Here is a 25965-nt window from a genome sequence, read left to right as displayed (position 1 = left end):
CTGCTGCACCAGTGGCTCTCAAAGTGGGGTCCCAATGTAAATGTGTAACTATGAGCGTCTACAAATGGAACCAAATGGACCCTTACAGTTCAAACAAGGAACTCAAACACACAGGAACCGAGAGATAACAGAAATCACCCATCCTATACAGTATGATAATAGCAGTGGATTTTATATTATTATATATTTTTTGCATGGACAATAACTGCAACCCTGCTTAATCAGCTTAAAACCCAGCTATCCTATTCAGGGGTCAACATTCAGAAATAAACAAACAAAAAACTAAAACTAAAAAAACTCAACATGATACTGCTGTCAAACAAGTCTAAGCTAACTATAAAATCTATGAATATGTAAATCTACAATTTGTAAGCAGGAGTCCCTGCTTTCTCTCTCTCTCTCTCTCTCTCTCTCTCTCTCTCTCTCTCTCTCTCTCTCTCTCTCTCTCTCTCTCTCTAAGAGCTAAGGGGTCCTTGGCCTAAAATAAATAATAACCCCTGCAGTAGGATTAGTTGGAGGACATACCACTGATGTGGTATTCTCAGTCCCTTTTCTACTCATCGCATTGTTGCTGTAGGCTGGAAAACTTCACTATTACTTTCCAGGAAATTGAGAAAAAATAAATGAAATAAAAGGTGTTGTTGTGTTCCAACGGATCCAATGTATAGTTATTGGGTTATTGATGTCCACAAGCGCTTGATAATACTTTTCATTGCATTGGTTCAATACATGTGAAAGTGTCCTTGAGCGAGACACTGAACCCCTAAATTGCTCCGATGAGCAGGCGGATGCCTTTGGATAAAGGTTTTTATAGAAATATAAAATACAGCACAGCTATCTTTCCTCAATGTGTTATTGTTGCGTTTTAATACCTTTTGAAAGAACGGACTGAGCTGAGCAGACCCTTGAAAGATGTTGTTTTTACAAACTAAATTCAAACATCCATGACTTGTGTAGCTTGTAACATAATGTGTAGATACACACGCTCAGTTAAAGGAGAATTCCGGTTGAAATGGCTTTCTTACCTTGTTGTGTTATAAATTTGTCTCCAAAAAACTTGTCCAGATGTTATTTTATCAAAATAAGCATTATCGATTTTGGCAACCCGACCACAGCTCAAAACTGGAGCCGTGGGGCTCATACTCACGTTTGAAATCTCATCTCGCGAGACTTCCGAATTGTATTGAATCCAATAGGAATAGGAAGTCTTGCGAGATGAGATTTCGAATGTGAGTGGGCCAGGCCGCGCGGGGGGGGGGGGGGGGGGGGGGGGCCCGCGGGGGCCCCCCATGGGTGTCCACTGCCAAATACATGTAATTTTGTGGGGCCTTGACATGAAAAAGTTTGAGAATCACTGATTTAGAAGGATGTAGAAGACATTTATAGAATCGGGTCAACAATATTCAATATTCAAAAAATAGCAGATCTACAAGCTCGCAGCATGGCACCGAGCTTGTATCTGCATTTATTTTAGTACTTATGCGTAATAATGCGTTCCAGGTCGTAACATGTGTCTGTAAACAGAAACATCTCCACACCTACTGTACAGTATTATCCTACAGTAGCTCCCCATGAAACCATATCTGATTTGCCCAACTGGTGACATTTGGGGCAACACACATAATATGCAGAGGTCTCTGTTCTTACTTGGCATTTTGGGACCCAGCTCCTATAGTATCCTGTTTTGTTTTGAGGTGTTTTCCTGTTTAGTTTTCCTGTAACATTTCCCTATAGACAATAAATAAATAAATATACACTGTCAGTGATAACCTTTTACCCATTTCCTCTCTCTCTTCAACATCCCCTCTCTCTCTCTCTCTCTCTCTCTCTCTCTCTCTCTCTCTCTCTGTTCTCTGCTTTAAAGGTCTCTCTCTCTCATTCTCTCCATGTCTTGCTCTCTCTCCCCATCTCCCTCCCCCTCTCTCCCCCAACTCCTCTCTCCCTGTCTCTCTCTCTCTCTCCCTGTCTCTCTCAGCTCAACACTGAAGCCACAGACACACGGCAGGGAGAAAAGGCACTCTGTGTGTGTGCGAGTCCTTGTATTACTATCCTATCCTTGTAGAGACTTGTGAGGAAAACTGCTGCCCTAAAATGTTGATGTCCTCACAACTGTACTAATACAAATGTGTGTGAGTGTGTGTATGTGTGCGTGCATGCGTGCATGCGTGCGTGCGTACGTGCGTGTGTGTATAGGATAAAGAGAATTGGGTAGACAGTGAAGTCAGAGCGGAGGCCAGATTGAAAGTGGAAGGATACGCGGGACCAAATGACATACTTGTGTTGCAGAGTCGCTGAATGAATTCCAAAGAGAATATTATTGCATTGTATCTCCTTTCCCCTCTCTGTCCATCTGTGTGTGTCCTGCGTGCCCTGGGATGCTGAACGACTCGTGTTCCTGCTCTGTTTTGCAGTGGTGGAAAAAATATCCAATATCAATACTGCATTATAGAAATACTCTGTTGCAAGTAAAAGCACACACCACCTCGTGGTGCGAGGCGTTGTGTGCTTGTAGATCAGCTGTTTCACTAGTTTAACTCATTTTTAAAATGATAACCGTTGTTGTCGGTTTCCACCCGACAACAACGATATCAATCAAACGATTTTCCCCTCTCCCAAAAGAAAGAAATAACTTTCTTTAACATCTAATCTCTCTTTTGGGTCTCGATCTGAGTTAGATTCTGCGTGGAGCAGGACTTACCTGGGAAGAAGAGGGAGTGTTATTGGGTCTTGCCTGGGTTCAGCTTGAGGTGGGGAGAAGATTGACACTGTGAGATGTCAGCCAGACATGCAGCGATGCGCTCTCCTTCCACCTGAGTGGCAGAGGGGGAAGGAGAGGAACAGTTGAGTGTCATCGGCATAACAGTGACGGTGACAGAGTGTGAGCAGTTTCTGAACCGACTATGTGAACACAGTCCAGTGAGGCGGACATCCAAACTTGTTCTGTATTTCAGCCAGTGGTGGGAAAAGTACTCAAATTTCTTGCTTAAGTAAAAGTAAATACTGCAATGTAGAAATATTCTGTTACAAGTACAAGTCCGGAATTCAAAATTTACTTCAGTAAAAGTAGTTATTGGTTTTGGTATTGGTTTCAAAATGTATTAAAGTACCAAAAGTAGAAGATAGGCCTATCATTATGCAGAATGTCCCAATTCACAAGTCATTTCACAAAACTTTTGAAAATAGACGATCTACAAGCCTGTAGATCGGCTATTTTCAAATGGCCGAAATGTATATAGGGCTGAAGTGGTTAATGCATGTTTTGTAATAATAATCAAAATCTACAAAGTAACTAAAGTTTTCAAACAATTGTAGTGGAGTAAAAGTACAATATTTGCCTCTGTGATGTAGTGGAGTAGAAGTAAATAAAAGTATAGAACATTTGACGTACTCCAGTAAAGTGCCTGAAAATTAAATACAGTACTTGAGTAAAACTTTCCGCCGCTGGTTTCAGCTGCTTGTGGTTGGAGATGATATCTGGGTGGGTTTTGCTGACTGAGTCAGCTGTGTTTTAGCTGAGGTTCTGCAGTGCAGCGGTGTTCCACTTTGTGCTGAATGCTTAATAAGAGTAAGCGGCGTGCATAGACACACTGTGTATTAACTCATTGTCTACCAAACACGAGTTTCCAGAGTTATCGCTGCCTTTTTTTTTTTTTTTTTTCATTTTTATCGCAACGATCTCCATCTGCTGTAAAAGAAAAAAATCTGTTCCGGTTTCCAACAGGAAACAGGTAGTAGGCGTGATAAATAAAACAAAATAAAATAAAATAAAATAAAATAAACTCTATCTGCACAGTCTTTGTGATCTACTGGTAGATCACGGTCTACCCTTTGGGCACCCTGATGTAGTGTATAGAGGTGTAGTGTACACATTTACAGGTGAGACCACACTACCACTGTAGACCGTGCTGTATAGTTTTTTTCTAAATATCATATGATTTTTGTCAACTAAATCTATAGTTGATAGATAAAAGTGTATTTTGGCAGGCCTTGATGGCGTTGTAACGGCTGATTTTACACTTGGTTGTATGCCAAAAATAGAAGATCTGCAAGCTCACAACAAGTCGCAGATGGGCTTGTAGATCTGCTGTTTTCAGAGCGCAACACCCGAGCGCAACCAAACAATTAATGTACATGATTGTGTTTTAGTTGTGCTGGATCTATTCACCATCCCTCTAACATTTTAGTCTAGTTTTTATTTGTTGATGAAATTGTCAGTGTAGTTAGTCTTTGTTTTAGCAGCTTATTCATTATTATTCACAGCTTATTCATTTTATTTCCGTCAAAGAAAAAAGGAACACACATTTTTGTCATAGTTTCGGTCAATGAAATTAACACTGGTAGAATAGGCAATAAAGTATTCAAAAGAACAAAATATACTTAAGTACAATACTTGAGTAAATGTACTTTCTCCCTCCCTCCGTCTCAGAGAGAAAAAGGCTTGGTGAGGCTTTAATGGACTGATTCAAACTCCTACACCCATACCTCTGATGAACGCTTTGTTTTCTAGAGGCTACATCAAAGCCATTAGTACTGGCCTGCTGACCTCTCTCTGTTGGGGTCACCGTGCACGTGCACACCCCACCCACCCGCACGCATGCACGCACGCACACACGTGCACGCTACTGCCCATACGCCGAGGCAAGAAAACACAACACAGTCACACATAAAGCCTTGCAGTGCAGAGCCGTTGCAGGCAGATGCAAACGAAAGGTTTACCAAATATCGTACATTTGGTTCCATCTGAAGACTGTACCCTCACTAAGTTACATTTGCTGTTAGAACTGTCTCCCTCCCCTCTCTCTCTCTCTCTCTCTCTGTTGTCCAAACAACATACACTCTGCCTCAGACAGAATGAATCAACCTGTCGGTGTCATGGTGGCGTCATTTGCCAAAAAGAGCAGATCTACAAGCTAACAAAGTGTCGCGACTCATTGAGTTGTTAGCTTGAAGATCTGTGTCCTTTTTTTAAGTCGCTATTTCATCATACAAGAGTGCCGCACAACAGTAGAGAAAATAGAGGACTCTTGATGTGAGGACCACATAGTGGCCCAGACCTCCAGTACTGTAATATCCCAACACATTACCAAACAGATCTTGACATGTGGACGTAATCAAAACAACTCAGAGTGGTTTATATTTCCAATGTCAGTGTGAGTTTGAGTGCAGACCAGTGCTGCTGTACAGTATTTCCTTTACGGTAATAACCTCGGGCTAGACGGCTGTCTTTAAACAACCTCCACCACACGTATGACAAGCACTCGAGTCACAAAGAAACGTGGTTATTGAATGTCAGCCCGCTAAAGCCTGCGGTGCGAGCTGGACTGTAAGTCTGCTAATGCCTGTGGTACTGAGTTGTCTGACCTCAAACCATCGAAATACAGTGGCCTGGCCTCTGAACGGTAACTGGAACAAACAGTATACTGTAAGAAGAAACATGGAGAAGCGAGCCGTGACATCATCCATTGGTTTTCTACAGACCTGTGCGTCACAGTGCATGACACCTCATCCCAACTCAGCAGAAGTCCCATGTGGTCTATGACGTCAGACATCTATGATGTCAGACATCAGTCATCTCTGACCTCTAATGACCTTCCAGGGAGGGTGCTCTTGTGCGTCTTGCTGGGTCACCCTCTCTTGTTTCTTTCTTTTTTCTACTTGTTTTTATATCGCACTGACCTTTGGACACTGCACTATTACGTTGTGTTAGTAGTTTTGAGTATTTTTTGCTTGTGTTTGACATGATGGTGAGATACTTGTTGCACTAACTAGCATTGACTGTTATGGTCACTTTGATTTGGGGGCACTGTACTATATTGATAGTTGTGCCTAAGGACACTTTATATATATATATATATATATATATATATATATATATATATATATTATTCGTTCCCTTAATTGACGTACCTTGCTCTTTACTGTACTCTACTGTACTTTTTTTTTCTTTTTTTTTTTTCTTACCTCTCTGTAACTTTGTAAATAACCTTATACTGTACTGCTGTGCTCTCCATATTTGGGAAAATATGGCAACATTTCTTTTTGGGTCAAAGTTGAATGTTGTAGTTTGTCGTAGTCATCAGGCAGCCGGAACCAACCACCCTGAACCACCGTTTCTTCTTTTTTGTATTTATTTATTCTTTCTAAACCGGATCACATGGCTATATAATAAATACCAGGCTTTCCTCCGAGGTGGGGAGGTCTGGCGACGCAAGGCTACACTAAATGAAACAGAGCCTTTGTTAGTATCATTGGTAACACCTGTGAATATGGCTGCTGCTGTGCATGGAGCCTATTAGCGCTCCTGCACAGGGTGAGGTACCAACCCTGATTTTCAACGTATGAAGACGAACCAAATTTGGAATTCAATGATAGTGAATATTATGACAGATCTACAAGCTCACAACATGTCACGTTGCAACATGTCACGTTGCAACATGTTTGGATTAGATCTGCTTTTTTTCTCTATAGGCGTACTAGAGGATTGGGCCCCTGTGCGACCCTGAGGACCCACACTTCAAGTCGCACCGCCGATCCGATCGATATGGCCATATGTTGAGATCTCTGTATCTGTCTGTCCTTTTATTTTAGGGAAAAATAAAAATACTCAAAGAAAGCGCAGTACTCAAGTAAATAGAAGATGAGGCAGGTTAGAGCTGACAGGTTTTATGGTCAGAACCATTAGCTCTAGCATTACATAACAACCAATGACCTTGAGAGCAGAAGATGTGAAATATCCTCTCTGCTCTCTCACACACACACACGCACAGTACTTTAGCGATCCCCAACCTGTGGGCCCCATAGCCTGAGGGGACAGGGCTGTGATTGGTGGAACCACAAAACGCCTCCATTTAAGACAAAAGCATAGCAAAACAGAAAGTCTCCAAAAAGCCATTTGATGACATCTTTAAAATTGTTTTAAGGGTCCATGGTTGAACATAATGGCCACACAAATAAATCTGCGAGCCGCTAATATTTTCTATAGGCGTGTATCTCACTACTATCTGTGTGTGTGTGTGTGTGTGTGTGTGTGTGTGTGTGTGTGTGTGTTTGTGTGTGTGCGTGTGCGTGTGCGTGTGTGTGTGCGTACATTAATGTACATAACAGGTGTGAGTATGTGTATACAACATACGTAGCAAACACATGACTGTATATGTACTTCTTTTTTCATCGCCTTTGTCAATGTGATGCAAGAATGTAAATTCCTTGCATTGAAATTGTGTTTCGTCGCTTCATTTTTCTGTGGGCACTACGGATGACAATTAGCATTCTTGCTAAATCCGGTGTTATTTACATTTGTATGTACTGCAGTGTTCATTTAATATGCTGTGTCGCCGTCTAGAATAAACAAACAGAGTAAACCAAAGACGGATTCACAAGAATCGTGGTCTTGGCATTGAAACCACACTAACATAAATGACCCAACGAACACCATGATATCGTCTGTCGGTTGGGAACCTCATATGTCCAAAACTGTTCCTTTTCAGGATTTCAATTTTAAAAACAGCAGCGGACCCACAAGCTCGAAGCGCGGCGCGAAGCGGCGCGTTTTGAGCCTCTGGATCTGCTACTTTTGGCGCTTCCACGTGACACGGTTGCGTGACCAAACGGGTCGTTACATTTACGAAAAAAGAACACGAAAACATTAAAATATATGGAGATGAGAGGTTAGCTTGCCCGGGAGGTAAATGACATAACAACACGGCACATAAGAATGCCCACAACATAATCCTGTAATGAGCTCAGGAGCCGTGGCCCTTCGGTGCCGGCACAGCAGCGTGGGAGCAACCCGGGCCTGCGTTCAGCCTGGGGCCCGCATGCAGCCCGCTGCCCCCGTTCAACAGCAGCTCAGTCAAGCCCGCCTCCCACAAGGGCTGTGCCCGGCCCTTACCACCGTAACTCACATGGCGAGGATTAGTGGTGGGCAAATTAGACATAGAAAGGTAGACGCCTCCTTCGGCTCTGGGGCATAGTTATGCATCGTTTCCGTGTGCATCGCTTCCGTGTGCGTCACAGAAACGGTAGTTGGTAGGCCAATCGGCAGCAGGTGTCTTTTCGTACGCAGCCTCCATGGAAACATGCCAATAAAGCTCTGTTGAATTGAATTGATGAGTCCCGGAAAAGACGAGCTGTGTTTTGCCAGTAGTCACTTTGACTGGCAGCGTTCCCTCCGTTTTTTTCCGGACGTCCGGCCCTCCAGTTGTTACACGTCGCTCCAATGAACTGCAACGGTAGATGAGGTATTTTTTATATCTATGGGCAAAACTGTTCACTTCAGTGAAGCAATCATTTTGTTCAGGTTCACGGTAATGATCCGTTAAAATGATTTGTTCACGTTCACCGTTCAGTGGTGCGATCGTCCCGTGAAAAACACTATCGTGGGAGCGTTTTCATTGCACCGCACGTACAGCCGGCCCTCCCGTCCTGCATGTGTGTACCGATGGTTATTAGGGGGAGGGGACTGGAAAACCTACTTAATTTATGGACTCTAAAAAAAAGGGGGTCCCGACGCACTGTTTGGGAAACCATGGTTTAAATACACCTCACATTATGCAAATAATTCCACACAGAGAGGATTGTGCTGGCAGTGGAAGAGCCTGTTAGCTCCCAGAGACACTGGGAGCCTGCGGGCGAAGGGGGGATTTTCAATTTCCCTCCTCTCCTCTCCTCTCCTCTCCTCTCCTCTCCTCTCCTCTCCTCTCCTCCACTGAGCCGTCAGTGCACTTGACATTTTTCCATTTCCAATTCAAAAGGGACATGTTTGTGAAGCCCAGCGCTCCGTTTTCATTCACGCCGTCGTACGACGGGAAAGACACTCCCGTCAACACTTACGAGACGTGACATTTTGCGAGTTCGTGGATCGGAGGTTTCCGGCGGGCGGCACCGCCACGCGACAAAGTATGAATCGGGAGTGAGCCTTTCCAAAAAAAGAAAAAAAAAATCCCCCTCCCCCTCACAGATTTTGAAAACAGCGGTGAAAGCAGCGACGGCTGCAGGGTAATTAGCGCGTGGCTGGCTGGAACTGAAGACAGAGCCACCGTAAATCCACTTTCCCCCCCCCCCCCCTCCTCTCTTCGCATCGATAAGAAGATTTTGAGCGTCTCTGAAAAAGCTTCAGGAAAAAATGCCAAGCCCCACAATAATACCAGTACTTATTATTTCTAAATACCGTTTGGTTTGTAAGCAGTTCAGTTGGGAGTCAGCCCAGCTCTGCGCTTACTGTGGAGCAATTGGAGGCACACGTAATCATGATTATTGAATGATCTGCATAATTACTGACAAAACCTTTCTGGTATTTACAAAGCCCATGCAGGTGAAAATGTATTACAAATGTGCCATTTCAAAACTTTACACTTCCTGCCATTAGCAAGGCCGTAGATCTTTAGGAGATTTGCAGAACATTGAGCTTGTAGATCATCTATTTTTGCTATATTTTTATGACCTTCTCTGACTTCAAGGTTAAAATCTACCTGGGACCGGGGCCCACTTGGCGGGCCTTGAGTGTATCACAAATGGGCCCCCAAATAATTGGCAAACATTACGATTATAATGATAGCATAACGATAGTATTTAAATAAAATTCTAATATCATGACATGGCAGTTTTCTCTTTAAAACTGTGAACAATTGTGATACAGATTTCTTTTTTTTTATGTATTAATGTATACTTAAGTACTGTAGACCAGTTACTTTTACTTATCTGTACTTTCTACTCCACTAGGTTTTGATTAGTATAAATTACAAAACATACATTAACCATTTGAGAATAGCTGATCTACAAGTTGGTAGCTTCTAGATCTGCTATTTTAGACATAATGATAACTTCGCTTTCTGTTTTCCCGTGTATTTCCTGGCGTTCCCCATGCGCACCAACCCCTTCTTCTTATTAAATAACACGGAGGATACAGGTAATTATAGAATGCCGTACAGTATTTAGACAGGCGTGAGACTTTATTAAAGGAGTAGTTCACCCCCAAAATGCCTTTTTTTCTATTGATTATTAGTCACGCCATGGAGACTAGAGTTCAATAATATTTTTAGTTTTTTGTCACATTCCTAAGACAAAAATGTGATAACAATAAATTTACCCCCATTCGTTCCGGATGGGGACCTGTTTCAAAACGGGTCCCCATCCGGAATCAATCAAGGTAAATTTACTTAAATCAAATTTTTGTTTGAATGTGACAAAAAACAAAAAATATTATTGAACTCTACTCTCCATGGCGTGACTAATCAATAGAAAAAAAAGTCATTTTGGGGGTGAACTACTCCTTTAAGCACTTTGTGAAATCTGAATGATGGTGTAGTTGTAGGGGGCTAAATAAGTCGCTCTGCCCGAACCCATGTGAACACGGGAACATGGCGGTCGGGGCTTGGTCTCTACGACCATGCGTAAGCGACGATGGGCTAAAATCGCTTTGGGAAACCCGGCCATTAGACTTTTGAGGACATCAGGCTGAGGCAGTGAGTCACTCTGCTACATACCATAACAAGATCTGTACATTGAGACTATACAAACTATAGGAAACCAGAATGACCTGCCATCTGTCTACATAACATGCTCTCTAAATGACATTTTAGCCTTTGGCAAGATGATCATATTTTCTGCTCAGTTGATGAATTGAATACATTGGGCCACAATGGAATTAAGACAGGTTCAATTTCAAGAGCTCTTCAGGAGTCGGAGTGTGTGTGTGTGTGTGTGTGTGTGTGTGTGTGTGTGTGTGTGTGTGTGTGTGTGTGTGTGTGTGTGTGTGTGTGTGTGTGTTGTTGTGTGAGAGAGAGAGAGAGAGAGAGAGAGAGAGAGAGATAGAGAGAGAGAGAGAGAGAGAGAGAGAGAGGGAGGAAGAGAAGAGAGTGAATGATAGGGGTATGAGTGAATGATAGGGGTATTAATAATTATAATTATACAAATATTTTGCTATACGACTCCTACACATTTTGTCCAAACCTCATGCAAATTGGTACACATTGTCTCCGCATTTGTGCGATCAGCAAGATGCATCCGACAGACTTTTCCTGTTGGCTATGAGTGGCTTTCAAAGTTTGCAGGAGGGGCCCGCAAATCTGGTGGAAACACAAGCCGGTTCCAAGATTATTGAACGGCACTGGTTAGAACTTAGAACCAACGTTCTTTTTGGTGGAATAGATGGAGCTGAGCCAGAGGAGCGCACCTTAGAGGCATTGTTCATCCCCCAAATGACTTTGTTTCTATCGATTACTCACCCCATGGTAAATGATATTCTTTAGTTTTTGTTGCATTCCTGTGCCAATAATTTGAGAGGACTCTTTGTGTCTACCTATAGGGAACCACTGCTGGTCATTAAATGATTGGCTAGGGCAGTGTTTCTCAACCTTTCTTCTGCATGGGCACACTTTTCATGTCCCAAGAATCCATGGGCACACCAGTAATACGGGGGTGAAAATATCGTCACTGTCGGGAAGAAACCTTGTATCTCCAAGTTTCAATTTTGTTTTTGTTTTTTAAAGATTTGTTTTTGGGCTTTTTATGTCTTTATTGATAGGACAGTAGACTGACAGGAAATGGGGAGAGAGATGGGGAATGACATGTGGCAAAGGTCGTCCGGATCGAGAATCGAACCGGCGACGCCAGCAGGCATCATAGCCTAGTATGTGGTATGCGCCTTGACCACAAGGCCAGCGGGCGCCCCTCCAAGTTTCAAATTTGTAAGTTTCTTCACAAAGTAAAGCCCTGCTTGGCTGCTTCATCATACAAGGCTGTCGCACAACAGTAGTGAAAACAGCAGATCTACAAGCACACAACGCCTCGTGGTGCGAGGCGTTGTGCGCTTGTAGATCGGCTGTTTTCATTAGTTTAAATCATTTTTAAAATGATAAATACAATACTGGCTTTCAAGCAGTTTCAAGGGGCACACTTGACCCTTCTCAGGGGCACACCAGAGGTCCCCAGGCACAGTGGTTGAGAAACATTTCGGCTAGGGTATGCGACAAAAACTAAAACTAACAATGTATCCATGAATTCAAGTGAGTAATGAATAGACAAAATAAGTGAACTATCCGTTTAATACCGTTTAATGTTGTTGATTTCCCAAATATTCCTTCTGTATAGACAACAACTGTAATGACAACTAAACCACTATGGGTGTCACTAAAACAAGTTATGTTGAATGAATGTTGCAAGGTTTTTCTTGGTTGAAAAATGGTTAAAAGCTTGTACTGTAGCAGTAACGATCGATTGCCATGAGCATGAAATGTTTGTTAAAGGAGAACCCTGGGAGCTGCTGTACGGTAGCCTACATGTTCCTGCTTATTTTTTATTTTTTTCGTATAGTAATTTTTTGCAGTCATATTGGCATTCTTACAAATGTAAGTATCACTTTCCTCCGGCGGTGAACATAACTCAATGTGTTTCCCCTGATTTGCGCACCAGAAGCCAGAGCTCTGCCTCTCCACAGCTCTGCCATGCATCCTTATATTGTGTTAGTGTTGTGAGGAAACCTTGTATGTCCATTTTCGGAAATTGGTAAAACATGTATTTTATTCTATTTCTTTAGAACCAGCGTTGTTATTTAGTCACATGCTCTTGTTAATAGATTCCTTTGGTTAAGTATTCATGAAACTAAAACAATAAAAAAATGCAAGCTTACGTGTCTCATCCTGACGTGTTATGAACTTGTAGATCGGCTACTTTTGCTACCTTTGCACAACACCCTTATCTGACAAAGTGGGGCTTGATATAGCCTATAAGCATACATACATAAAAATAGAAGATCGACAAGCTCAAAGCGTTTTGAGCTGCAACTTTTGTGTGACTCTATGGCAGGGTTCCCCAATAGGTGGCCCGCGGGCCATTTGCGGCCCGCGGGGGTTACTGTCTGGCCCCCACCAACCCCAGTAATAATGGTGGTATAAGAGCAGCAACAACACTAGTATATCGTCGTATCTCCAAATTTGTACGTTCTTTCGCAAAGCAAAGCCCTGCTTCATCATACAAGGCCGTCGCACAAAAGCAGTGCAAACAGCAGATCTACAAGCACACAGCCGATCTACAAGTGCTTGTAGATCGGCTGTTTTCTCTAGTTTAAATCATTTTTTAAAATGATAAATGCAGAGGCGTTGTGCATGTGCTTGTAGATCGGCTGTTTTCACAAGTTTAAATCATTTTTAAATTGATAAATGCAAAACGAACGGTTTTGGACATAGGCCTACAAGATTCTCTCCCGACAACGACGATATCTGAACTGTTGCTGGAGTAGCGGGAATGCCACTGTCGCCCCCTGCAATGTTGTGGCCCTCGGCTTGGTGCCCTAGACATAATTCGGCCCTTGGGGAAAACTGATTGGGGAACCCTGCTCTATGGTATGATCAATCAGGGCCGTAATTTACGAAAGAAAAAACATGGAGATACTGTAGGCCTACGAGGTTTCTTCCTGACAGTGGCGGTATATTTAAGGTTGTAAAAGAAAAGGCTTCCCTTCAGGAAATACACAACCTGAGCAGGTGTGACACATCTCCCACCGCCCCCCCCCCCCAACCGTTGCCACCCACACTGGTAACCATGGCAACCATGGGATCTCAGGGGGGCGTATCCAAGGTACTGTAAGCACACAAACAAATGCAGATGAATAGTTTGGTTTTGCATCTTTACTGCAATTAATTACTAAACTTGGCACGCACGCACACACACACACACACACACACACACACACACACACACACACCATATGAAATACACACACTTGTCACGGCTAGATGCATGCCCATATGGTAAAGCGCTTATGCATGGCTGCAGGCACATGTACACATAGGCCTACGGTTTGCACGTGCACATGTATACAGTACATGTGTGCGCGCACACACACACACACACACACACACACACACACACACACACACACACACACACACACACACACACACACACACACACACACACACACACACACACACACACACACACACACACACACACACACACACACGCTTCATTACCATCCCTGTGAGAACATAAACATTCAAACCCTATAAGGTGTACCAGCACGTTCTCTCCTCCGCATCATCAGTGCCCATATGCCATACCCGAGGTGGGGTTGGCAAAAAGGGCCTTTCTGTGTGGAGTTTGCATGTTCTCCCTGTGTCCCCTATAGGGTAGGTACCCTGCAAAAGAACATGCTGCAATCCTGATCTCTATACTGCCTCCCCCTGGCCAGCCGGGGCGCCTGATGGAGGGGAAAGGATCTATTTGGATTAACATGTTCCTAACATGTTCCTTCCTTCTACTGTACGTCCAACCGGGTAAACTCCCTCCTGTCAGGTGAAAAGAAGTGGCTTGGAGTCCTCATGCATAGAAGGAAGCATGAGATCAGTGCGTTGTCTCCCCAGGTTGGCAGAGGGAGTCAAGCACCCAGGATTACATTAGACAATTGACACTGATGGGTGTAAAGGTGTGGCACACTGACAATAATCTGTCTACAAGCTCTCAACGCATCGCTGTTCGACACGTTGTGAGCTTATTATCATCTATTCTCAGTGCACGGTACTCTGGCACGCAGCTATAGGCCTAAGACACTTTAATACATTGCAGCACTCACTCAGCTGGGTGAAGCTGAAGTTCCCCCGTGGGATGAAAATAATGTCAAATAATAGTAGTGGAGCACACAATACAATATTTGCCACAGAGATATGAGAGATAGAATTTGTATTATAGTGTCCTGCACTACAAGATGCCCATCTCACAAAGAACACAAATCTCTGCTCCTCGGGAAAGCCAGCTGGCTACTGTATAAATACCAGTCCGCTCACCAAATTTCACACTCAGGCGTCTATCCAGCGGGGTAGACTGCTCTCTGCCTGGTATTCCTAGACGTAAACTAACCTTATTCCTAACTTAACCTCGGTAAAACTGTGCCAAAACTTAACCCTATTCCAAATCTTAACCTCAGTAAAACTATAAGTAAAAGCAAATACAAATACAAGAACCGCCCCACCGAGCAGTCGGCATGAGGTCGACGGGAAAAATAGGGCGAGTGTGAATTACGGCGAGTGGACTGGTTACCTACTGTACCGACCCCACCTCAACAGCCAGAGGTAATGCACCAGACCATAGCTGCCTCTGAGATATAGTGGAGTATATAAAAATGGACATACTGTACTCAAGTAAAATGAAAGTACAAGAAAATTGTACTCTGCAGAACTTACTTATTACTTTACATTTAATTATTATTACTTTCCACCACTGGCAAGGAGTCAGTAATAGTGTTACGGAGCCAGAGATACAGTGCAAAAAAAGCATAGTTTGCATGCAGCAGAACGCCGCCACATGTAGACGTTCCGCTGTTTGTGAGAAGCGTCTGGCACGGCCTGTGAGCAGCGGGGAGTTGGGGAACGAACGCTCCTGCTCCCAAAAGGTCTCCGTGTTTACACGGTATGCCTGTACCCGAGATACAGCCGTTTCCTCTCTACCTGAGCGCTGCATTCACTTCTGGGAAAGTCTTGTTTTCGTGTGTTTGTGTGCGTGTGCATGTGTACACACACACACACACACACACACACACACACACACACACACACACACACACACACACGTATCGCTGTGCTTGTGAGGGCCAAAGTCTAAAGTCTAAGATCCAGTGGAACTAATAAAAGTCATTTTATGTTTGGTTTCGGTGGCGCTGCAACACATTGTGAGCTTATACAACCAAGTATCAAATCTGCCATTACGACCTCATCAAGGCCTGCCAAAATACATTTTAGTCGACAACTTCAACTGTAGATTTAGTTGACTAAAACTAGACTAAAACTTTTCAGATTGGCCTACTAAATTGACACTGGTGTGCGTGTGTGCATGCGCATGTGCATGCGCATGTGCATGCGCATGTGCATGTGTACGTCTGTGTGTGCCTACGTCTGTGCGTGCGTACGTGCTAATGTGCGTGATCAGGGGTGTCGCACCAAATTCTGGGCCCTGGGTACAAGGATTCACTACGGGGCCCTTGTGCTTCAACTATTGAAAAATAGCAGATATACAAGCTCACAGCGCGGCACCGAGTGCCGCGCTGCGAGCTTGTAGATCTGCTATTTTTGAAAAATCATGAAAATCTTTTTATATTTCAAATCCTTCAGAGGTTTTTTGAAAAACCTATGTCAGTGGAGCTCAAACCTTTTCATGTGAAGGACCCCCAAAATTGTATGTATTTTGCCACGGAACCCCATCTCAAAATATTGAGTTCCAGGGACCCCCAGAGGCAAAATTTGGGTTACAAATGTTCGCTTTAAAAATACATATATTCAAAGATTTGCAAAAGAATTCACGGCTTTTCAAAAATAGCAGATCTACAAGCTCGCAGCGCTGTGAGCTAATATATATCTGCTATTTTTCAATAGCTAAAGTATAAAATAATTAAGGCCCCTCCACCACCTTGGGCCCTAGTAACTCAGTCCCACTTTCCTACCCCTTGTGACGCCCCTGTGTGTGATAGAGGTGTATATTCGGATGCGTTTCAGTGTGGTCTGCAGGTGCTCACTGCTGACACACGCACATGAACTCAGGAAGCGTTTCGGCGGCTTTTTTTCACGATAAATAACTCCCCCGCTCTGCTGTGTAAGCTTTATCTGGAGCAGATACATGGAGAGAGAGAGAGAGAGAGAGAGAGAGAGAGAGAGAGAAAGAGAGAGAGAGAGAGAGAGACGTGAAAAAAGTTTTACTGCCTAAATGGGTGTTTTGCGGTCATATAGTCGCTTTACATTGATGTCAGGCGGAAACCTTGTATGCCCAACACTGCTCCCTTTTTATACATTTAAAATACCTTTACAGCCGATCTACAAGTTCACAATGTGTTGTATTTGTGACACATTGTGCTTGTAGATTGTCTATTTTGCTTGGTTGTCTAACTCTTGCATGACTGATTGATTGCTTGAATACTTTATTAGTCAGAAATGAGAACAGCACGTGGTACATTAAAGCTATAAGGATAATCAACATAGCATACAAAATGAACACAATAATAATGTACATGTCATCAAGAAACAAACACTATTGTGTACAAAAAAGATGGGAAATTTGCATTTACGACTGGGAAATGACAGACAAACAGCGCGATTGTAAATCAACAACAGCACCGCCCAAGACAAGCCTCCGGAGCCGCTGACGCGGGTGCGTAGCTTTGTTCCGACGTCTCATTATTCTGAAGTTGCGTTTGTTCCTAAAATGTATGATAATTAGTCGGGCAGGGTAGGGCCTCGGGCTCAATGAAAAAAGAAAAAATATTGTTTTATTATTTTATTACTATTACTCTGTGATAGAGTAATGAGAACCCGACCATACCCGAACCCGACCCGACATTTAGGGTAGGGTAGGGCCTAAAATGTATGCTACCTAGTCGGGTCTAACCCTAACCCTAACCCAGGTAGGGCCGGGCCTTAATTTTCAGGCCCATTGAGAACTCTAACCCTAACCGCACACACAAAGCCATGTAGTCGGGAGTAATGAGGCGTCGGACTTTCCTAAACCTAACCTTAACCCTAATTCGAACTAATGGGAGGTCGGACTGGACATTTTGCCGAACTTTCCCACGTTTGTTCTAAATTTGGTTGGCACTAGGTCGGCATTTTACAACGAAAAAAAAAAAAAAAAAAAAAAAAAAAAAACATCATACAAAAGTTGAAACGCAGAGATATGAGGTTTCTGTGCCGACGGCAGGGTCAAAAGGTCACCAGTGATTGTTCGTTGAAAGCTTTTTTGCAGTCCGTTGCTAGTATGAAATATGGAGATACAAGTTTCCTGCCCGACAGCGACGATAATGGTGCTGAATTCTGCCACGAAAAAGCATAGCTACATTTTTCACAATAATAATAACCAGCCAATGATTATGTTGTTCACATTAAACCGTATTTGACTGTAATCCCCCCATGGGCTCCATAGCCTTTAGGCCGCCCTCCTGTTTCCACCCGGCACCATACATATCAAGCATCCGGCAGACTGCATGACAGATGCACCCCCCCCAGCTGCTTAGAGTGAAAGATGAAGTTACGGGGAGGCAAAGAGGACCCAGCTGCCTCTCACAAGAGCGTCTGCATTTCACTCTCCATTTGATTCACTTCCTCGCTCACTCACTCACTCACTCACTCCGCCACGGAGGGAAGAAGGAGTAAAAAAAAGATGAATGGGAAATCGCGTTTCAACCCAGCAATTCAGGCAATTCCCCAAACCCCAGAGTTTCATAGCAACGATATTGTGCGTGTTTGAATTCAGTTCAACACGCCGTCGTAGCCTTGACGAGATTATGCTGTAAGGAGCGATGTAAAAGCAACGAGCTAGTTCTGATGACATACTGTTAGTTGTGCCGTGCCTCTGTGTGTTTTCGGAGAAGGCCCGTCGACTTTGTTTTACAAGAGTGCCGTGCGTTGGAATGGCCTCATTTTCTCAGCTTTGGCGGGGCACTAGCTGCACGATCACAAAGGGAGCAATCGGACTTTAAATGTTATGCTACAGGCCGATGCCCTTTTTGAACGATGACCATTGGGAACGTATGCCCCTCCGGTTATGCGAACCCGTTGCGCCCGTTGTCAGATAACCCGCTGTACCTGTCTGTCTGTCTGTCTGTCTGTCTGTCTGTGTGTCTATCTGTGCACCTATATGCCTATACTAGGTGCACAGCCTACTGTCTGTCTGTGTGTCTATCTGTGTCCCTATATGCCTATACTAGGTGCACAGCCTACTGTCTGTCTGTGTGTCTATCTGTTTCCCTATATGCCTATACTACTACTGTCTGTCTGTGTGTCTATCTGTTTCCATATATGCCTATACTACTACTGTCTGTCTGTGTGTCTATCTGTGTCCCTATATGCCTATACTAGGTGCACAGCCTACTGTCTGTCTGTCTGTGTGTCTATCTGTGTCCCTATATGCCTATACTAGGTGCACAGCCTACTGTCTGTCTGTGTGTCTATCTGTGTCCCTATATGCATATACTACTACTGTCTGTCTGTGTGTCTATCTGTGTCCCTATATGCCTATACTAGGTGCACAGCCTACTGTCTGTCTGTGTGTCTATCTGTGTCCCTATATGCCTATACTAGGTGCACAGCCTACTGTCTGTCTGTCTGTCTGTGTGTCTATCTGTGTCCCTATATGCCTATACTAGGTGCACAGCCTACTCGGGAACGATGCAAGTTGGACCCCAGAGTATACCCGTCTGTATCTCTGTGTCCCTTTTGTGCCCATATATGACATCATATCAACGACACCAGTAAGACGCCCTAATGGAGAGAAGCGACCTTTAGGGCGAGACTGACACAATATGTCCATATATGGGCATTCCCAGTAATGGGCTTGATATTGATGACACCAGGGATCTCCATAAATGGGCATGAAAGGGATAAGGACCCTGGTTATCATGAGCCTGACAAAATATGTCCATATATGGGCAGATATGGGCTTAATATTGATCATATCAGGGATCTCCATATATGGGGATAAAAGGGTTAAAAGGACAGAATTAATTTGTAAGTGTGGTTGCCATTACGCGAGTCACACTTATTAATTCTGTCTTGGCCATAAGAGGTAGTAGACCTAATTATTTTGGGTAGATCATTCCATGCAACTCTTGCAGTATACAGTAGATAGATACCTTTATTATCCCAAGGGGGAAAAACAGTTGCCCAGAGGCAGCACAGCAGTCTAAGGTTATTTACAAAGTTACAGAGAAGTAAGAAAAAGATAAAAGAAAAACAAGAACAGAGTACAGTAAAGAGCAAGGTACATCAAGAGAGGGAACAAATAATATATAAATATAAATATACATAAAGTGTCCTTAAGTACAACTATCAAAATAATACAGTGTCCAAATCAAAAGTGACCATAGCAGTCAATGCTAGTCAATCGACCATTGTGTGTTTCATTGTACAGTTTAAGAGCATCCGGTACAAAAGACTTTCCAAGTCTCTCGCATCTCCGTCCTAGTAAATGCGACCTACGGTTGCAATCAGGGTTCTCCATGCATAAATGTGGATTTGTGTGTTTATCAATATTTCTGTCTGTGTCCCTTTTATGCCCATATACAGAGATCACTGTCTGTGTAAAGACACGTGAGCTCCACAGAAAGCCTTATTCTGTATATGAATCCAGAAATAATAAAAATAAAAGATTATAAATACATTTAGCTTTGGTTAAACGCCCGTTTCTCTGCATGGAGATGAGCTCTGAAGAGCGAGTGTGAGGGAGGGAGGGAGGGAGGGAAATAGATGCATGTATTTCAATTAGCAGTATAGCCTGCACTTCATTACGGCATATCTTCAAATAGCTCTCATCCTGTATAGAATGCCACGAAACCATCGCCTCCTGGCTTTCTTTATATCTCTTTCCGCTCAATGGACAGCAGTTAGCGGTCGTTAATGTCCACAGAGCTCCGATACCATGCGATGCATGGGGCCAGGGGCGTCACAAGGGGTAGGAAAGTGGGACTGAGTTACTAGGGCCCAAGGTGGTGGAGGGGCCTTAATTATTTTATACTTTAGCTATTGAAAAATAGCAGATATACAAGCTCACAGCGTGGCACCGAGTGCCGCGCTGCGAGCTTGTAGATCTGCTATTTTTTAAAAGTCGTGAAAATGTGTGCAAATCTTTGAATATATGTATTTTTTAAGTGAACATTTGTAACTCAAATTTTGCTTCTGGGGGGTCCCTGGAACTCAATATTTTGAGATGGGGTTCCGTCACCCCGTGGCCAAATACATACCATTTTGGGGGTCCTTCACATGAAAAGGTTTGAGCTCCACTGACATAGAAACATAGGTTTAAAAAAAAAAAAAAAAAAACTCAGAAGGATTTGAAATATTCAAAGATTTTCATGATTTTTCAAAAATAGCAGATCTACAAGCTCGCAGCGCGGCACTCGGTGCCGCGTTGTGAGCTTGTATATCTGCTATTTTTCAATAGTTAAAGCACAGGGGCCCCGCAGTGAATCCTTGTACCCAGGGCCCAGAATTTGGTGTGACGCCCCTGCATGGGGCGCACAGACACGAGTACACATGAGTACACACTCGTCTGTCTGCCACGCTTTAATTGGTTTAAAGAGGCATAACTGAAGTCAATATGTCAAGATATCACAAATGTACGTATATCTTGCACGTATAATGAGGCGATATTGGTCTAATCTATGCTATATGTCCAAAACACACCCGCATGACTAATTCCAGAGGATTCACCACTTAAACCCTTTACTTGGTTGACTGGAGTACCTCAGGGCTCTAATACTAGTGACTTATCCATTATCATTCTGTGCTAAATATCTCCGCTGAAAATAGCAGCTCTACAAGCTCAGAATGTAACTTGCGGGTTTCTATCTAGCCTTACCACTTAACGTCTTAGGAATTTATGTTACTTATTTACGTAAAAAAAAAAAAAAAAAAAAAAACACACCTATGTGAAGTGAGCATTGCTATTTATGAGTTAATTCCATTATTAAGCGTCTCACGAAGCTTTGCCTATGTGGGATGTTCACTTCATGGGGCCAGGTCTTCTACATACACACATATTGGCGAATAGTGACAAAGCGCAAACTGGAAGTTTACAGAATGCATTGGAATCTATGAGGGAAAAGTGACATTTCGAGTTGCATAAACCACGTGACAGGCACTGTTTCTGTAGCCTCGCAACAGCCAGAGAGTCTGGGAGTTCCCCATAGACAATGCATTACGCGATGACGTAGTTACTTACTTTGACTGACAGGTCCATTCAGTAGTCATCAGCGCATCAAAACATCGTCGGGAGAACATGAAATACGTCTTTTCCAGACAGAAATTCCAAAGGTGCAAACTGTTGTTTGTTTTTAAGTTATGAGATGCCGTTGATTTCAGATAAAACTTCGCTTAATGCAGCTTTTATTTGCGATTTGTGAACTCGCATCGGACATGGGGTCCGCCATGTTTGTTGTCAAAATGCAAGAGCTGTAGCAGCCGCTCGACCAATCAGGAGCGGTGTGAGGCGGGTTCGCTCGAAATGCAGCCTTTTGATTGGAAATTGAGAACCAAATTCGAATAAAGAGACTCGATGGGAGGGACACCAGACCGAGAAAGGAAGCACATTGGTGATGACGTAACTCGGGATGGCTTGCAAGGCTACTGTTTCTGACCCTGCAATGGCAGAACTTTCTAATACAAAGCTCTGACCAATGGCAGTGCGGACAGACAAAGGACATAAGTACTGTACATACAGACTGAGTCAGATGAAGGAGCGGTTAGCACCACTCAAAAACATTTTAACCCATTTAGACCTGGCTGGAAAGCATCTGTCACTTTAGATTTTAACCATTTTAACCCATTCTTTTATACTTTGGCTATTCAAAAATAGCAGATATACAAGCTTGGTGCAGCGCCACACTTGTAGATCTGCTACTTTTGAAAAATCGTGAACATTTGTTTATATCTGTCTGTCCTTGTCCCTTTTATGCCCATATATGGAGATCTGTATATCTGTCCATCCTTGTCCCGTTTATGCCTATATATGGAGATCCCAGATGTTATCGGTATATGGCCATATATAGACAAGGGACATGCCACGGCCAGAGCATCCTCGCATTCTCTGGTTCTGGAATCTGGACAACCGCCTTTCTGACCCTGGGCACTGCACTCCCTCGTGTCATCTGCGACACGCGGCGCAAAATTCAAGTCGGGCGGCCGAACGGTTCTCGAGATACGTGGATTACAGTCTACATACTGTACAGAGATTTGGTGCATTTATTGTAAGGTTTTAAAATATCTTTCAGAATAGTAAAGAATTCATAAAACGGGGTAAGGCACGTAGATTGGCCCGCTATTTGCACTATTTGTCTTGCGGAAAGTACATTGTCGTTGTCGGGTGAAAACCAGGTATGTCCAAAACCGTTTTGTATTTATCATTTTAAAAGTGATTTAATGCGAGGCGTTGTGTGCTTGTAGATCGGCTATTTTCACTAGTTTTGTGCGACAGTCTTGTATGATGAAGCCGGGCTTTACTTTACGACTAAAAAAAGAAGAAAAAGAAACTTACAAATCTGAAACTTGGAGATACAAGGTTTCTGCCCGACATATAGCGCCTAAGTGGTTAACATATTTGAAAAATACAAGAGAGTGTGCGTGCGTGTGGGGGGAGGGGGGAGGAAGGTTCTCATGTCATGCGTCAGATATAAAAACGGGGTCTCTAATGCAGGGGTTTTCAAAGTGGGTGACAGGGCACCCTGGGTTGCCGTGACAGCAGTCCAGGGGTGCCACGAGATAATTTGATAATATTTGGAATTTATTTTGTACACTTAAAAATATATATTTACTAGTATAATTTTATACTTGAAATACAACATTATTTTCAGTCAGTTCTAACCGAAACGTTTTCCTTGCAACATAATCGCTAAAATATGCTATAAATATAAGGTGCTGGGAGTGAAAATGATGCCTCAGATGAAAGATACATTTCTAGGGGTGACTTGAGCCCAAACAGTTTGGGAACGCCTGTTCTAAGGGAAGGCTGCACGGGATCCGAACCACAGCGTTAAATAGGATGGGGGTCCTGTCCGTTCCTGTGCCATTTACCCCCGTGTGTCTTCCATTAGCTCCAGAAATGAAAGCTTTCACCCGGAGCAGCGGCTCCTGTGGTCCCGACTCTTTCCTCTTTTATATGAACGCAGCGGGATAGGAATCTGGGAGAGTTCAACCTCCAAGGTCAGACGCAGCAGTGGTGGACAGTAATGGAGTAGCATGGAGTATACAGTTTGGTCTATTTTGTTAGTTTTATTCAACTATAATGACCCCAGCTGCAGAGGAAGAGAGGAATGGCCTGGCCTTGCTTTCTCGATTTGGCAAAGCAGGACTGCAACACATTAAAACATAACTCATGGATGTTGCACGTGAAGATACATTCTGCTGCCCTTTTAGACTATTAGCCCCTTTATTGTTTGTATTAACTGGTCTCTGCGGTTTAACATTTCTGTTTCTGTTTTTTAATATATATTTATTGATCGTGTTCTTTCCACTACTGTTTTTTTTCTTGTGATTTATTATATTGTGTCATTTTCATTTGCTTTTAACTTTGAATGTTGACTTCATATCCCCTCTCCCTCAAGAGGCTATATGCCTTTGCCAGGCCACCATTGGTGTAATGTAAGTACTGTAACTAAGTACATTTACTCAAGTACTGTACTTGAGTACAATTTTGAGGTATCTTTGAGCGGTGCTAACCGCTCATACGTCTGGCTTTGTGTGTATGTATGTATGTATGTGTATAAATGAGAACGGAATGTATGGAGATAACTGACGTCACAGACAGAGGGGCCCATATAAGGAGATATGCACGTGTGTCGTGTTTGATACCATGGTGCGATTTTTACTTGGAGTATTTCCTATTTTCAGTACTTTTTACTTCTACTCCACGAGGACAACTTTGGACAACTTTAGTTAAGTTTTTTCTTTTTCTTTTCTTTTTTTCATGAAACTGTTGATACTGTGGCATTGATTGAAGACTTTATTAGAAGTTTGCATAGGAAAAGGTACAGTTTCATGACGGTACAGTTCACTGGTACAAGGTCTACTAAAAGGAGATCCTAGACAAGACTAAGCTTATCTCCATAGGAAACCATTGAAGTATCTCATATAACATTGTATGACAGACGGATAGAACACAGTACTATGCAGTAGTTGCAAGTTGCTGTACTCTGTCATCTACTCTGAGCCACCCCACTCTTAACTGGTGAGTAGCGGTGAGGTGAGTCTGATAGGGAATGTTAAGCAGAATCCTAATTAGTTTGTTTTGGGCTGTTTGGAGCTTAGTTTTTAGGGCTTGTGGGGCGTCCCGATACCATACGTGGACTCCGTAGTCAAAGAGGGGCTGGACTATTGCACCAGCTATGGTCTTCAGTGTGTTGAAATTTGATTGTTGATGTTTATGTTGTGGCATATGGTTTTAGGTTTTAAGCCTAATTGGTTGTTAAGCAACTTCCATAGGTCACATGGTTTGTTTTTGTATTCGTCGATTTTGTCGTCGATGATGTTATTTTTGGTGGATCTAACTAGGGCGGTTGTCTGGTTTCTAAGTCTCTTCGCCTGAGCAGTAAGATGCTTGATGTGGATTTTGAGGTCAGGGTTGAATTGTTTTTTGAGTCATATTTTTTTCGTCATATTTTTTGTCTGAGTTTAATTGATTCCTCAATATCTGAGTTAAACCATGGCTCTTGGCGGGCTTTAACCCTGGTGGTTTTCAAGGGTTGAAGTAGGGCTGAAGTAGCATTAGATTTGGTTTTAAAACCAGATCATACTTCTTCGACCTGTGAACTCTGAAGTTCTGGGGACCAGTCTAACAACAAGGCCTCACTGGAGTAGTAGGCTCAGGTGGCTCCGCCCAAGTGCATTGTGGTAGTTTGCCGAGGCCGCTGGAAGGGAAGGTGGTGACGAACGTGTTGTTGAAGATAAACCGTAAATGGGATGGACATGGCAGGGGTCTCTCCTCACACACGACTAGAGCCTGAGCAATGTAGCCGTACGGCTGAAAAGAGAGGCTGTTTCCAATGATGGTCAACTGAGGCAGAGTTTCAATAGTCCAGTTCTTCCATAGCAGGTTGTTGTAAAGTTCTGGCACACAGTGCATCATGTAGAAGAGGGTGGGTTTAGTCGTCAACCACTTCCCTTCCTGATTCTCTGGGATTACGGTTAAACCCAGCTCCCTTAAGACATCCTTCTCCACTGAGGAGAACACAGGGTCATAGACAAAGCAGTCATTTAATGGTATCTGCAGGGCGTCAAGAAGTAGTAGCAACATGGCGAGCTGATGGCGGGCTGAAGGATTCCGGGATCTGAAGGAGCCCAGACCGTAACACACACACTGTTGTACTCTATCGGTTCTGTCATCCGTCTTCTTCTTCTTCTTCTTCTTTGGTGCATCATCGTCTGAGTGGAAGTCAGTCGTCTCAGTGGCCAGAGTTGTTCCAGTTGCTGAGGTTTCAGAAAGCGCTGTTGGTCCTGACAT

General features: G+C 43.3%; 1 protein-coding gene across 1 annotated transcript; it reads right to left on the bottom strand.

The window, feature by feature from the left end:
* Positions 1 to 2717: 2717 nt before the first annotated feature.
* On the bottom strand, positions 2718 to 25965 carry LOC308295742 (SRR1-like protein; the record flags this gene model as incomplete). Its single annotated transcript, XM_080738790.1, has 2 exons — positions 2718 to 2810; positions 25315 to 25965. 2 exons carry the CDS (start codon positions 25963 to 25965, stop codon positions 2718 to 2720), a joined length of 744 nt encoding a protein of 247 aa, XP_080594916.1.

Source organism: Nannobrachium achirus, assembly GCF_963921795.1.
Source record: "Nannobrachium achirus genome assembly, chromosome: 12".
Classification (NCBI taxonomy): Eukaryota; Metazoa; Chordata; class Actinopteri; order Myctophiformes; family Myctophidae; genus Nannobrachium; species Nannobrachium achirus.
Note: the sequence above shows the minus strand (reverse complement) of the source record. Positions and strands in the feature narration are given on the sequence as shown.